General features: G+C 37.2%; 1 protein-coding gene across 1 annotated transcript; it reads right to left on the reverse strand.

Moving 5' to 3' along the window:
* Positions 1–3,583: 3,583 nt before the first annotated feature.
* On the reverse strand, positions 3,584–7,142 carry LOC110919167. Its single transcript, XM_022163444.1, has 3 exons — positions 6,582–7,142; positions 6,379–6,497; positions 3,584–3,716 (listed from the first exon to the last, which is right to left on the reverse strand). Exons 1-3 carry the CDS (start codon positions 7,140–7,142, stop codon positions 3,584–3,586), a joined length of 813 nt encoding a protein of 270 aa, XP_022019136.1.
* Positions 7,143–16,531: the final 9,389 nt, after the last annotated feature.

Consider the following 16,531-nt stretch of genomic DNA (forward strand, 5'->3'; position numbering starts at 1 on the left):
AATGAGAGAGAAAAAGTATTTGTTTTTAGTGGAAATATATTGATATAGGAGTTGTTTTTTAGTGGAATGTATGTAATTTTAGGGGGTTGGATGTGAATGCTCTTATATGTTTGAGGTATACGGGGAATTCCCACGATTGCACCAATCACCGATTGGGGGGGGGGGGGGGGGATTGTTGCCCTTTGCCACGTCGGACTCCCGATCCTCTTGCCAATCCCACACCCCATAGCCTTATGGATCTGAATTCTGATAATGATGTATAGACGAAATTTGACCCTTCTTTAAGATTTTCTTGGTAACCTATATACATACTTGATTCATAGCTGGAAATTCCTGCAATACTTTTTAAATTTAACACTAGCGATATTATTAGTTGAACCAAGGGTGACCTACACGAGGGCAGAAGCCCATTGAGTAAATGCTGATGCTTATGGAATGAAGTATAATGAAGATGAAGTTAGGTGCACCAATAACTCAGCTACTGTCCATGCATTTACTTCTCTTATACGATTTTAATTTCAAAGTATATATGAAAAGACACTTATATTCTGTAAAATGGTGTGAATTTTTAGTTTGTCTCACAAACCATCTATTTATTTTTGGAATACGCAAGATATAACGTGTAATATTCGTGATTAGGGATGGCAATCGGTTGGGTATGGGACAGGTATGACTAATACCCGGTTGCAAACTAGTGTCCCATACCCGGCCCATTACATGTCAGGTATATGTCGGGTAGCAGTGGCGGAACCAGAAATTTTTAACCGGAGAGTCAGAATTTACAATATACACATCCGCTACTACGGTAATAAATAGTTATTTTGTTGATGTTAAAAATTAAAATGGTAAAAGAATGAAAAAAGATTATAAATCTTAACAACGTTCAAAGTAAATCAAATCAACGAATACAAAAAAAAAGTACAAGTTCTAGTAAAATAAAAAGAGTTAAGTTAAATTGTTAATTATATTACATTATTGAAAATTTAATACTTAACTTCATATAAAACAAACAAGTTAAAGCAAGTATGCAGTAAAACAGTGACATTGACTTATTTTACATTTTTGACTTTATTATTAAAGACTTTATTATCAAATTGTGCAATAACAAATGTACCCTTATCTTCTCTACATCTTTACAACGGTTTCGTTAGCTTAACCATTACGCTGATTGGAAAAGAAACCGGTGAGAACTTTTTACCCTTCTTTTTCAAAGTAACTATACTTCAATAACAATCTCATAAGTCTGTAACCATCACACGGGGGTCAATATACAAAAAAACCCACCGGTTGAAGTATTAAACCTTGCATGGCCGGCCGGCGGCGGGAGGGTCAATGGACCCTCCTGACCCCCCTGTAGTTCCGCCCCTGTCGGGTAATTACCCATCAGATATTAGATATACCTGCGAGTTTATGAAAAACAACGGTTGATTGGTTGGGATCACAAGTACATTTTTATCGTTTAGATTTTGTATATTTTATGCCTTTTCTAGTTACAACAAATGAATTCACGGTGAAATACAAATTTCAAAGAAAGTTTACTTCATAGTTAATGGCCGTGTGTTCTAATATCTCAGAAGTATAGTGTCTTTTTTCTAACAATAGAAACGCTTGCTATCTGTATTTAATGATATGATTAGATATATAACAGTGGTTAATTTAAAAACTAAATGTCATTCATGTTCTTATGAAATACAGATTGTTTTAAATGAAATAAGGGGGAAAAAATGCTAAACGAAAGATGATTAGAATATAAATAGAAAAATAAAAATTATATGTGAAATTAATAATTTTTTTAGGCATATGGATCGGGTAAACGGGTATTATAAGGTTTCGGGTATCACCAAATCCTATACCCGTCCCATACCCGTGAAATATTTTTTTTTCAATCCATACCCGTCGGGTATCGGGTATATCTGTCCCGGATATTTCGGGTGTCGGGTATACCCGCTAGATTCAGATTTTTTTGCCATCCTATTCATGATTCTTGTTTATCATTTTTTATTTCTTTAGCATTTCGGGTGTCAGTATACCCGCCGGGTTCCGATTTTTTTTGCCATCCTATCCATGATTCTTGTTTATCCTTTGAGTAAACTGCAATTTTACCCCCCCTGAGGTTAGGGGTCATTGGCATGTCTACCCCCCTAAGGAAATAATTGCAATTTTACCCCCCACTGTTTGGGGTTATGTCGCAACTTTACCCCCTGGCCATTTCAACGTTAATGTTACCGTTAGTCTGTATGGAAATGTCGAATGTACCCTTCCTCTTCTCCATTAAAAGCTTGAACCCTACCCTAAACGCAATTCTTCTTCAATCGATCCCCAATTCTTCAAGCTTGAATCCCTCAATTCACTGTCCTTAATTCACTGCCCTCAAATCACTGCGCTGAACATGTCTTCATCATCGTCCTCTGTGCTTCGATTCAAGGGCAAAACTCAAGATTCAGACATCATATGTCCTTGTGGTGCGAAAACAGTGGTGAAACAATCAGAATCGACAGCTAATCCTGGTCGATGGTATCTTCGATGTGTAAGTTTCTTCTGTTTGATGCTTATTGAAACTCAACTTTGTTTGAAACTCTTGCTTATGATGTTCGATAATAGGTTGGAGGATGTGGATTCCTCAGATGGGCTGACAAAGGTGAAGGACAGGGATGTCCGGTTTGTCGAGAGGTAATGCCTGGTTTAATTCAAAGCATTAAAGATAAGGATGAGTTGGCTAAGTGCAAAGAACAGTTGGCTCGGTACAAGAATGGAGATGTGTTCAAACTGAAGATGTACTTTGTGATTACTTGGGTCTTGATTGTTCTACTTTTTTTGGTTAAGTAGTTTAATGTGGAGAAATTGGATTTGGTTGTGTATTTTGACTGCCTGTAATTATACTTTTTTATGCAATGGTCCTTTCCAAGTTCTTATATCTTTGTTTTGGTAGCCCGCCAAAATTCTGTTTGAACACATTATTTGTACCAAAGCAGCCATGACAGTTGTACTAAAGCAGCTATATTGTCTTGAACAAACATTGTAAACCAAAATACTAAAGCAACCACATTGTCTTGAACAAACAGTTGTAAACCAAAATAGAAACTTGAAACCAAACATAAAGGTACAAACCAAACATTGTCTTGAACACAGTTGACAAACCTAACATTGTCTTGAACAAACAAACAACTAAACATAGTCTAAAGTTACAAACCAAACATTGTCTTGAATGAACTTGACAAACAAACAAACATAGTCTAAACTTACAAACCATCCATCACTCATCAAGATTGTAAACTGGTGCACCTTGAGTGGCAGTGTGTGATTCCTGTGAAGCAGTGGATTGTTCACCCCCTTGTCCTTTGCAGCTCCTGACATTGTGACTCATGTTCCCACATTTACCACACTTGATGCTAGTTCCCTTTCTGGTCATTTTACCTCCTTTGTCGAACTCCTACTCAAGCTCGTTTTCACCAAATGCCTTCTTTCTTTTCTTCTTTGGCCTTCCAACTTGTGTATGATGCTTTGGTGGGATGAGTGTTGTTGGACACTCTGAAGGAGTCCACATCTCCGGCCCGTTGATTGGCTCTATCACATTGTCATACACTTACTTCCAGCTTGACAACCAATACACTTCATCCACCCACTCTTCTGGTATGCCAGCATCAATGCTATTCCTTGACATATCCCATATGGCTGCAATTGCATGTTTGCAAGGCATCCCTGTCAAATCCCACTTCCTGCATGCACAAGTTTTATGTTTAACATTCACAACACACTGTGATCTCGGACATGTTACTTGATACTTGTCTGAATCAACCATTAAACAGACATTTCAGCAGCCTGTTTCTTGATCTCATCGAAGACCTCAGTGGCATGAGGTGTCAGTGGCCCCATACACTTTGCTTGCAATTTCTTGACATTCACTATCCTCTTGGTCATGTACTCCCGAATGAATTCTAGGCATGTGATAATCGGCTTGTCCTTTGCTCCTACGATTTGTCTGTTAAAAACCTCGCATATGTTGTTCACCAACATATCACATTTAGCTCTTCCAGAAAAATATGCTCTTGACCAAGCGGTGTATGGGATCTCATTCAGCCAGTCATACATAGCTCGTTCTGTTGTCTTAATTGTGACAACTCGAGTTTCCAAGATTTCATCTTCGTATTAATTACATGTTAACTGTCTAGTTGTTTGCTTGATTGCCTTGTAATTGTACACATTGGATTATATGTTGAGATGTTTGTTGGATATGTTATCTGTTTAATATGATTAAAGTGGTTGATGATATAACATGTAACCTGTTTGAAAAACTTAAAGTGTTTAAACTTGAGTGAGTCCGACGAAACAGGCGTTTCGCCATAACCCACTTCGACGAAACAGGGATCGACGAAACAGGAGTGTTTCGCCGTCCACACTTCGACGAAACAGGCGTTTCGTCGGCCCACTTCATTCCGAAGCCCAGAAAGGGCCCAACACGGTAAATCCTACGTATTTAAAGGACTTAGGTTGCGTAGCTTGTTATTGTGAAACCCTAGCTCTCTCGTTCTCTCCTGTGCGACGGCAACCATCACTTATCACCATCATCTCTCTCTCGGACTCTTGCTAGTTTGTCCTACGAACGGTATGCTTGACTCATTTGTTGAAGGTTGCCATGTATTAACAGGGATCTTAGGATGTTATTAGAAACTGTACCCTCGTATGTGGTCCATTAGGGTTTATTAGTTGGTTACTAAACTTTTGAATTGAACCTGGTGTTGTGATTATATCCATGTTTCGGTATTCGGAAGTTGATGTTACGGATTGATGTTCTATTGTGTGATATGTATTGAATCTGTAATACGGTCAAGTACATGATGATGACTTATGTTTATAGATCGTTGGGAATCATGATGATTTCATCGAAACTGCTATTGATGAATTAGGGTTCATGCTAGAAGTTGTGTGCGAGGATGATTGTTATCGATGATTGCTGATGATTAGTGTAAAACGACTGTTCAAGATAATTAGGGTTATTGTGTGTAACTGTTGTATCGACGTAACTGACATAATGGCGAAACAGAAGCGTTTCGCCGGGGAATAATCACGACGAAACAAAAGTGTTTCGCCGAGAACATGCACGACGAAACAGAGATGTTTCGTCGAAGGGAAATCACGACGAAACGGGGGTGTTTCGTCGAGTGGGTAAACGTCGAGTGGGTAAACTGCACAGTGAACTCAGTTAAGTCTGTTAAGGGTTAATTGGGTTAGCTAACTGTGGTTAAAAGATAAGCATGACTTGCATGAACTTATATGACTGATAAATGCTATGTGCTAGTTATTACTTGCATGTATGTGATGATCTTGCCTGTTAGTCGAACATGTGAATATCAACTGATTATGTGTACCTGCATACCATAGGCTTTGACTGAATTGTTTGTGCGAGTAATCTTAGCATACCGAGCAAACCGAGGTGAGTTCACACTTTCTACAAGGCATGGGATTCCCAAGGGTTGAGAATGGGTTAATGAACTAAACGGAACTCTACATATCCTCCTTGGGTAGGATATGTACGGCCATCCTCCTTGGGTAGGATGCCACTATAACTCCTACGTAATCTCCTTGGGTAGAACTACGTACGCTCGTCCTCCTTGGGTAGGACAGCAACCTTAACTTACTAGACAAAACTCTATCATGAAGTCCTTCCTCTTTATATCAACTTAATCGCCGAGGCCGATGGCGAGCGGGTCATTAGTTAATAGCGCTATTAGGTTTAACAAACCTCACACCGTGTCGTTTGAACGGGCGTGTACTAATGGACTATGGCAAACTATCAGTGATGATAGACACTGATGTAGGGCACCACTTATGTTTCGTTAGTAGTCGATATGGTATGGTCTAGTGGTTCACAGGGGAAGCCCCCCACTGATTATGGTCACGGTTTGGGAAACAAAAGAACTGGTTAACTCGTGGTTTACGAAATGACTTATGATTTCAAAATGAACTGGTAAAACTAAACAACCAACTGTGAACTCGCTCAACTTTGTTGTTGACTCATTGTTACATGCCTTGCAGGTCTATAGGTACTCATGGAGCTTGCACAGGGAGGCGCGGTCGTTGTGGGACATGGACAGTGGGTGCCATGTTAAAAACAATATAACATTTCAAACTTGATACTTATGCTGGGTTTTTACATTTATGCTTCCGCTAAACACTAAACTATGTTTTGTTTTGGACACCTTTCATATTGTGTGGTTGAATTTTATTTATTACTTACTATGTTCAATATGATTGGTGGCTTGATCCTGGTCAGTCACGCCTCCAAGCGGTGATACTCCGCATATGGATTTTGGGGGTGTGACATTAATTTCTTCCATAGCTTTGTTAAAGTATGGAATAGATGTCTTCCTTCCGGCTGACCAAAGCAAATTCTTGTAAAGATCTCCACGCCACTTGGATTTCATGTTCTCATGGATGTGCCTCAAACAAAATATGTGCTCACTATTAGGAAAAACAGCTAGCATAGCAGGAATCAGACCCTGTGATACAAAATGCAATTAATCACAATATTTTGCCACCAAAGTTTTTTGCAATGTATTAATTAACACATAAGAACTTATTACCTTTTGTCTGTCACTGATGAAGGTGAAACAAGAGTCAGCCATACATCCTAGGTCATCTCTCAACAATTGCAAAAACCATTTCCAGGTTTGTGTTGTTTCTGCCTCAACAAGGGCATAACAAACTGGATATATGCTATTGTTCCCATCAATACCAACAGCACTCAAGATCTGTCCAGGAAATGGACCTTTCATGAAACAACCATCCACGCCCAACAATGGTCTTCCAATCATCTTAAATCTTCTCATCATAGAGGCAAAACAAAAATAAACCCTTCGAAACTGCCTTGTAGGACTAGCTGAGTTCCCACATGGCTCCACATCAATTTTAATTGTACTACCTGGGTTGGCTTTTAGAAGTTCATAACAGTATGACCTTAGCAGACCATACTGTTCTTGGTAATCACCATAAATCTTCGTAGTTGCTATCCTCTTGGCTCTGAAGACCTTATGTAGTGATATTTCTAGTTGATGCTTCCGAAGTAGTTGACTTTGGATTGCATGAATTGGCATGTCTGGATTGCTTTCAATCATAGGTTGGATCTCTCTGGTAATCGAACTCATTGTGTACAAAGAAACGGCCCTTGTTGTCAAACAATTGTGTTGATTATGAATGGTCTTCACACACCACTTATCCTTGTCTGTGTTCCTTGAGATGTGAACTGCCCAAGGACAGGTGGGCTTGGTATGCCTTTTAAGGTGCTTATAATTTTGCCCTACTTTGGTGAATTTACTATTTTACCCCTCTTCTCCTTTTTTTACAGGACCAAGTAGTGGTGGATAATAGTAGATAGAAACAACGCTTGTAAGGAGTCCTATTAAAACCAATAAATATAGGCCTGCCTGCCATCCACACCTATACCTTAACAGTTCATTTTTTAGAATAAACACATCCCTCCTTACCTTAAGAGCATACTCTTTCACCATCTGATTCATCTTTTTCTTGTCATCAATAAGCTGACCAACATAGAATGGCAGATCATTTGGACCTTTTAAAGCACTCTTGTTTCTCCTCCTTATCTTCCTGGCAACCTTATCTCTAAGGCTTGAATTGTCATCAGACCCACTTTCAAAATCCTCCAGGTCAACAGGCTGATGACCTTCTTCGCTTCTCTCATCATCATGATCCCCATCACTTGAACCATCCAGTTCTTCCCTAGTAAATTCAACATTAGCCCTGAACCTCTGCATATCCACCTCTATTTCATAAACCAAATTATCTTCCTCAACATACTCATAATTAGGATCACTTCCTTCACTCTCTTCCTCATCTTCATTCATACTATGATTCTGATTATTTATTGTAAATGATGCTGGAACAATTGCTTTACATGCCCCTACAGGACCTTCACTTGTATTTTCCAATATTGTTGACCTCCGGTGTTCAACATACATGTCTATCATGTGGACTCCTTGACGCACATGATCAAAGATAGGCTCTAAGTCAACATCACATTTTAATGTCCTAAGACCAAAATCCAACGAACAGTACGGTTCCTTGTAACGAATGCAGAAAAACAAACCATCATTGTATCCTAATTTCTTAACCATCTCCTCTAAAACATCAGTATTCAACACTCTAAAATCTACATGATCAATGTAGTTCATCTTCCCACCAAAGTATTTCCTATTTGGGTTTTCTACAAAATTACCTACATGGTGAAATTTTATAGTAAATTGAGATTGGGTTTCACCTGTAAACAAACATCAACAACAAATTAACACAGAAAAAAGTTAAAATTTTACCTAATTCAGACCCTGTGAGCTTGCATGTCACTTACGGTACATATCAGCCGGTTTGAAATACTGATCTTCACCTCGTACCTTCCACAATCGAAGATCCATGCTCGTAACAGACTTCTAATAAGCTGTAATTGTTGAAGAATGCCTGATCGCCAGTGCGGAGCTCTTGATTTTACAGGTAGGTTAAGTTCAGGGTTTCAAAGTGATGAAAGGGGGATTATATGAGGTTGCAGGTCAACAGGAACGCGAATTTACCTATTTGCCCTTTGACCATTAACAGAAATCGCTAATCTCTAACGGAAACATGACCCGGGGGTAAACATGCGACATAAGATCAAACAGTGTGGGGTAAAAATACAATTATTTCCTTAGGGGGAGGGGTAGACATGCTAATGACCCCTAACATCAGGGGGTAAAATTACAGTTTACTCTTATCCTTTCTTTTATATTTCTTTAGCATAAAGCAACAATTTAAAAAATAAAAGTAAAAAATCAGTTGACCCGTTTGGGAACGCTAGTCTATGACCCGAGTTTTTAAGAGATTGTCGGGTCAATCTAGTTTTACTACCAGGCCCACAAATCTGAAAAAAAAAATCGGAGCTTTAATTCAAATACCATATGTGACCCCTTCTATAATGTAACACGATTTAACAATTAATGTTTTATTTCCTGTGATATTTTAACAATTAATGTTTTATTTCCTGTGAGATGAGAACACAAGCTGGCCCAAATATGCTCACTAGCTATTATTCTTTGATTCGGTTGCATTTAATTTATAATTAATACTAAATATTTTATTATAAATAATAAATTTTCTAATAATATGATAACCAATTTTCAAAATGTAAAAAAATGTAACCTTTTATTACTTTACTAGGTTAAAACCCTGTGTATTAGATATAATTTTATATATTAAATAATTAAAAATCCCGTATATTTCACAAGTTGAATAAAACTAATTTTATACACCTAATAATAATTACAAAAAGTTTTATTTTTAAAACCCCCATGTATTACACGGGTTAAATATATGTAATTTTGTATAGTAAATAATAAAAGAAGTTATATCTTAAAAAAAAACCTTGTGTATCATACGTGTTGAATAAATCTAATTTTATATACCAGATAAGATAATAAAAAAGTTATATCTTAAAAAAAACTAACGGATATTCTCGATACACGATAGATAGAGTAATTGCAAGGATAGTTCTTGAATTTTTTTTATATTTATATGTCTTTACATTTTCTCAAAACTAAATTAATGATAATGAGGATGCACAATGTTTATGTTAACATGGGACTATGGTATTAATTTTTTATATAGTTTATGGCTAATATTCACGTGTATGATGATAAAATTACACAATGATCTATTTTGAATATTATATTTATATTTATATTTATATTATTTTAACAAAATATTAGATTAGATAATAATAATAGTAATAATAATAATAATAATAATAATAATAATAATAATAATAATAATAATATCGAAGGATTGCTAAACGGTGATTTGAAATTTATGATTATATTATGTTTATATTAATTGAATAACATAATATTAGATTTCAAGGATAAATAATAAAATCTGGTGAAAATTTTAAAATATTATATTATCTCTTATACGAATTGTTTTTATGAAGGTAAGATATGAGTGTAAAATTAATAAATAAATTTATATTAAATTCAATTGTATAATTAACTTTTAATTAAATTAATTATTGATACTTAAGTAGAATAGATATATGGGAAAACTAAAAAATAAATAGCTCTGATGGGTGACATGTATCCCATAAATGATTTCTTTTACTATATAGGATAGATTGAGCTAGGGTTACATAATTGGTCATATAGCGTATACCCCCTAATGTCGCATTTTCTTGTTAACTTAGTCATTATAGTTTATACTAAAGTTAATCAATCAAACCCTTTATTTTCGTATAAAATTAATAAAAAGAGCTGATCTTTTAACGTTATTGTCACACCCCGACCACGTGGAACAACCTAGCATGGCGGAAACGTCGGGGAGTGTTGTAACAGAATTATTTGTTTCACAACCATGGCATACAAAGTTATATTTTATTTATCAAACAAGCGTGTTACATTGTCTTTAAACAGGAAATAAAGAGTTTATAACATAATTAAACTAAGTCTATCTCCGTTTTATGTCTCTAAGGAACAGGTCCGCCCTAGTGTCACAATCATCATCCTAAGCAACAGCTCCTGAAAACACATGTGAAAGTAGGTACGTCAGCATAAAAATGCCTGTGAGATACATAGGTTTGGTGAAAATGGAATTCATGACTTATGTTTGAGAAAATGTTTAGTCATGAACCTTGTAATTTGCTTTGTCTTGTAGATCATTTGAAAAACGATAAGATCAGATGATATGTATAATTAAATGTAAGGTTAAATGGATAACCTAGTAAAAATGAGTTTGTATAAGATAAGTTGTTTGTAAAAATAATGTCTTGTGAAGAATATGTTATTTATGTAAAACGTAATATGTCTAAACTGAAATGATTTAGATAACGCTACGATATGTAACATTATACAAACACTTATATATAGGAAGTGCCAGCGGCGTATCCACCATGTTTGTATCATATTACATACGCCACGTTACTCAAACCATTTACCCAAACCAACCACCAAAGTATATTATTCATGTATAAATCAATTGTCAAGTGTTATTGTGTAGACCATATCAAAATGTCCATGTCTAATGTAAACCACCAAATGTGTATATCAATGTCAAATTGTTTATGTTTAATGTAAATTAAGTAATGTGTATCCAAAATATCATGTATGGCATGTGAAATATATCAACTAGGCCATAGGTAAAATGCACAAAAACAGGGTATTGAATTAAACATGGTTTAAGTCAAAGTTATGTCTTGTGGAACAATTACATGTTATACTGATACAAACATTTATGCGGTGTTGTGAAAATGCATACATTCAAGCCTTTGTGACTGTGGTGATAGACCTTTAAACAAATTAAAGGTCTATATGTGTTATTGTTTATCGAATTCAGTCATTCCTTCCAATCCAAACAAACCCGAGATTTCAGGAATGGGAGTTGTCAAGTCCTATGGTACCATTACCTACTAACGAGTGGCGTAGCTAATGTTAATGAATGTACATTGTATCATTTGAACAAACCAAATGTCATACCAAAATGTAAACATGTGATGAATAAAAAATGTACTAAGTATGCAACAAAGGACATACATAGCATAAAATGTAATGTAAAACAATGTACTAAGTACGCACACAATGGGCATACATAGCATAAAGTGTAATGTAAAATAATGTACTAAGTACGCACACAATGGGCATACATAGCATAAAGTGTAATGTAAAATAATGTACTAAGTACGCACACAATAAGCATACATAGCATAAAGTGTAATGTAAAATAATCAGGGCCGGCCCCGAGAATTCGTGTGCCCTGTTCGAGCTCGAAAAAATGTACCCTTTACCCATAACGAGATATATAAATGTAAACTAGTTTTTTGTATAAATGTTCAAGAAATCGTAATATTCGTTCAGTGCAAACAGAGATACTAAGGCCATGTGTTTCGGGTCGGTTCAACGATTCGGGCCTATATAATAAGAAATAATGAAACTAACAAACATATATCCTATTTTTCTAATTGTCGTTTACTTGTGTCAGCACAATCCACACCAAAATCAATTCACACATCAAAACTCGTATCATATGAGGAATTGATCATCCAATCACAAATTCATAATGCAACGTAAATAACAAGTAAAGCAAAATCAAACAACATGAAATTCATTCTTCAGAACCATATTACCTACATTTATCGCTCCTAACTTCTTCTATTACATGAAATTCGGTCTTCAAAATTTCAATATGAACCAAAATTTCATGATGTTAGGAAATCAAGAAATAAAAAAACTTTACCTTTCACTATTTCAACAAGGCTTAGAAATTGAAGTTGTCGGCAGTGGAGTGGATTGGAGTGGCCTGCGGCGATGGGTGGGGTTGTGGTGGTTTCAGATGTTGGGGAAACTATTTGTGTGGAGTTCTGCTCGTTTCAGGTGTGGGGGACTGGGGTGTTGGTTGTTGAAAGTTACAACCCTAAGAATCTGTTTTAGATATAAAAAAAAAACCCTTCAAAAAATAAAACGGCAAGCATGACTCGAACCTGGGATTTCAAGTTTGGAAGGGAGGAAGTTAACCATTATGCCATTCATCAAACTGTATTAGTATCCTCTTAAAAAAGAATTATATAACATATATATGTATCATAACTTTTTTCTTAAAACGTGCCCTTCGAAATCTCGGGCCCTGGCCGGTGGTCCTCCCCGCCCACCCCCAGGGCCGGCCCTGAAAATAATGTACTAAGTACGCACACAATGAGCATATATAACATAAAACACAATGGAATCATGTACTATAAATGTACCAATGAACATAGCAAGTATATGATGTGAAAACAGGAAAGCATGAAAGTAACAAGTAGGCACATGTGTTCTACCCCAAAACAGTTTGGAAAACAGTAAAAGAGGGGTCTATGTACTCACCTGAGATTGCTTTGAAGTTCTTGTATAACAACCAAATAATGCCAGAGATCACGGATATCAAACGACACCTAATATAGGTAACTATGTTAATATACCGGACCTAAATCGGAGGATTTGGATAGGATGAGGGTTTGTAAACCAAACGAATATGGAGACTCGTGTATTATGGTTTAACAAAGCCCACATACTAAAATGAAACTTAACCTAAGTGCTTACGACCCATTACGACCCGTTTAGGTAGCTTATGCTACCTTAACGCGTCGTTCGCGTAAAACGCGTTTGGAACGCCTAACGTCGTGACCATAAGGTATAACCTCGGAAGGTTATTCCCTATACAACTATGGTCACCTAATGTGTTTGGTCGGATCCTAATGATCGACCAAATGGGTGGGTCCGAAAGTATAAGCGATTGTTTAGATCGCTTACCTTACGACCCTATATAAGCACTAAACTAAAAGTGACGAGCTAAGCATGTTAGAACATGCTTAACTAAGTTTAGAAAACAGGTTTGGTATCAAAACAAACGGTTTTGATACCTAAGAGTAGTTTGGTTACAAAATACGCAAGAATGCACATTTTGGGCAAAACTACGACTCGTCACTGAGCCTAGATAACGTGGTGATCAGTAGGTGTAGTCACTAGGGACTATAACCATCGTGATCACGCTCACGTTATGAAGTTCAACGAACTTCGTGTTGACCATAGGCTGGTCAACGCAGAAAGTCAAACATAGTTTGACTTTAGGACAAGAAAGCGACTAAAAGAATGAAAGAACACTTACGAAGGGTCCCTGAAAGCTAATCTTGATCCAGGAGCTCAGGTATGAAGCAAAGGCATCAACTTAGAGCTTTTAGATCAGATTTGTGGGTTTTACACCAAAATGGGGGGAGGGGGGGTATTTATAGGATATGCAAGACCGTTAGGATCGTTTCTTGAATATCGTGCCTCGATCTAACCCGTACACTTGTCGCAATGTTGTGGTGGCTTATTTTGCCCCCACCATAGGGATTTGACACGTGGCGTTGCCCTTTGGAGGTTTGAAAGGCTGCTGCAAGTGGATTAAAACATTGAATCTGGTCTGGGAGGCTGACGCGGGCCGTGTAAAGGTTCACCTTGGCTTTACACGGGCCGCCTGGAGGTCCAGATCAGAAAACAAGTTTCAGAAATGACAGTTTAGGTCCCTGTTGTGGTTTGGGGCCATTTCCGACATGTTTAAGGCCTGTTAAGCCATATTTAAGGCCACAAAATGATGCTTAAACATTGAGGACATGAAACATGCTCAAAAATATGCCGGATGTTGGTTCGTTTGGCCGTACGATCGCGATGTTCGCTTAATTACGACGGAATGCGCATAAGCGCGAAAAACGATCCAAATTGCGCGAAGAATGGATTTTTCTCATGCCAAACACTAAAGCATAATATTATGATGCTTGCATAAATTTTTGGATGTCCGGATGTATTCAGAACGTAAGTTATGCGCGAAAGTGCAAACTTATGCACTTTTTTACACTTTTAGTCCCTGAATGATCCAAAAGTTTATTTTAGCATACCGAACCCCTCAAAGCCTATTTCTAAGCTATGTAAAGGATATTTATGGTATTTTTAACTTATGGACATGTTCCGGAATGTCTGTTTTAGTACGAATCGTCATACTTTCGCAGTTTGTCGGATTTAGTCCCTGTAGGCGAATTAACTTGTTTTTGCCATACCAAAGCCTTCAAAACTTATTTCTAAGTTATGTAAAGGTTATTTAAGGTATGTTAAGTATATGTTGATGTTCCGGAGTATTTGTCGCATTAAACTGAGTACGTTTACGCACCAGTTTGCGTATCATTCTCCAGAAAGCGATGTAGAGTTTGAAATTGAACAAAAGTCAACACATGAAAAAACGTACAACATAACTAAACAAACATTGGGATCAAATAACATTGTTTTATTGATAACTGAACTGTTCACAATGTTTTCAAGCACAAATGTCACAGTTATTCTCTTCATCCTCTCTCTCAATTAATGAGCACATCAAACTCATCATCTCCTCCATGGCCCCTCTCTGTCCTACACTATTACGGTTTAACATCAGGGCCGACCCTGAGCATGCGCGGGGTGGACGCCGGCTCAGAACCAAAAACGTAAAAGAGCCTGTAAAAACAACGTCGCCTTTCTTTACCTTTAATCCCCTCAAATTATTGTCAAATGAGATTGAGAGTATTTGAGATGAAAAAAGTATAGTAAAACTAAGATAACCAAATATTCCGGTTGTTGGCGCTTAGGCCAGGGGGTGTGGCTTAAAGTCATCCCGCCAACTCAGCAACTATAGCGCCCGTGGAGCGCCATTGACCACACCGCCACAGGTAAAGGGAGGCGCCATCGTCCTTCCGCCAGCACGTTAACGAGCACATTTTGAGTTGATCGATGTTAGAATGGTTTAAAGGAAGGGGCGCTATAGTTTAGATGGGGCTTTATACCACACTCTGCAAGTTAAATAAAGGGGTTTTAAAGCCCCCTGTGTGATGTGGCGGTGAGGTGACGCTAAGTTGGCGTGATATCAGTGGCGGATCTAGAAAGTTCGTATAGGGGCAACATTTTAAAGAAAAGGGGTAACGAAATTGAAAAAAAAACGTCAAAATTTTCCAAAATTTACACTACTGCCAGAGCCTTAAAGGGTAGCGGAGGCTACCTCTTATTACATAGTAGGTCCGCCCCAAGGCTTTATACCACACCCTCCAACCTTATAATCAGAGTAATGGTGATGGTGAAAGAAAAATAAAGAAGATGACCTAATAATCTAATACAAATGTAATATGTATTGGGTCTTTTTATCGGTAAACCTTTAAGACTCATTACTTTATTAATTTATATAGGAATATTGGATTTTAATAATCTCAACTATTTGTTGTTGGCCGTCAACAATCTAAACTTTAAAAATAACCATTGATAGTCCAAACTATTAACATATTGGCCTCCAATGGACCCTGACTAACAGAACCTTAACGACGTTAGTCCCCGGTCGCCGGAAAGGGGAATTGGCCTGTAATAATCTTACCTAGACCTTATTGGCCATTAATAATCCCACCTCAGAATATTCCCCACACCAGTCCCACCTTTCACCTATTTTTCCTACAATGCCCCCTGTTAAAAAAACTTAACTGAGTTAAGCTCTTTTCCAAATTACAAACAGATTTCTTAGGGCTTTTGATCAGAACGATAAATACGAGTCCATTGATGTAAAACTTACTTCGAAATGGTGCTCCAAGTGACTTGATTTTGGTTAATTGGAAATTTAAACACCTGAATTGAAGCGTCGTTTTCATCGTTTGGAGCACCGTTTCGAGGCAATTTTTACATCAATGGACTCGTATCGTCATTCTAATCAAAAGCCCTAAAAAATCTGTTTGTAATTAGAAAAAAAGCTTAACTTCATTAAGTTTTTTTAACGAGGGGCCATTGTAGGAAAAATAGGTGAAAGGTGGGACTGGTGGGGGGAATATTCTGAGGCGGGATTATTAATGGCCAATAAGGTCTAGGTGGGATTATTACAGGCCAATTTCCCCGCCGGAAAAACGTTTTTGGCCAGAAAACTCAACATTTTCATCCCAAACCTCATTGTAACCTTATTACAGACCTTTAAGAACCCTTTTTTTAGTAAGAGC

Source organism: Helianthus annuus, chromosome 16 (genome assembly GCF_002127325.2).
Source record: "Helianthus annuus cultivar XRQ/B chromosome 16, HanXRQr2.0-SUNRISE, whole genome shotgun sequence".
NCBI lineage: Eukaryota > Viridiplantae > Streptophyta > Magnoliopsida > Asterales > Asteraceae > Helianthus > Helianthus annuus.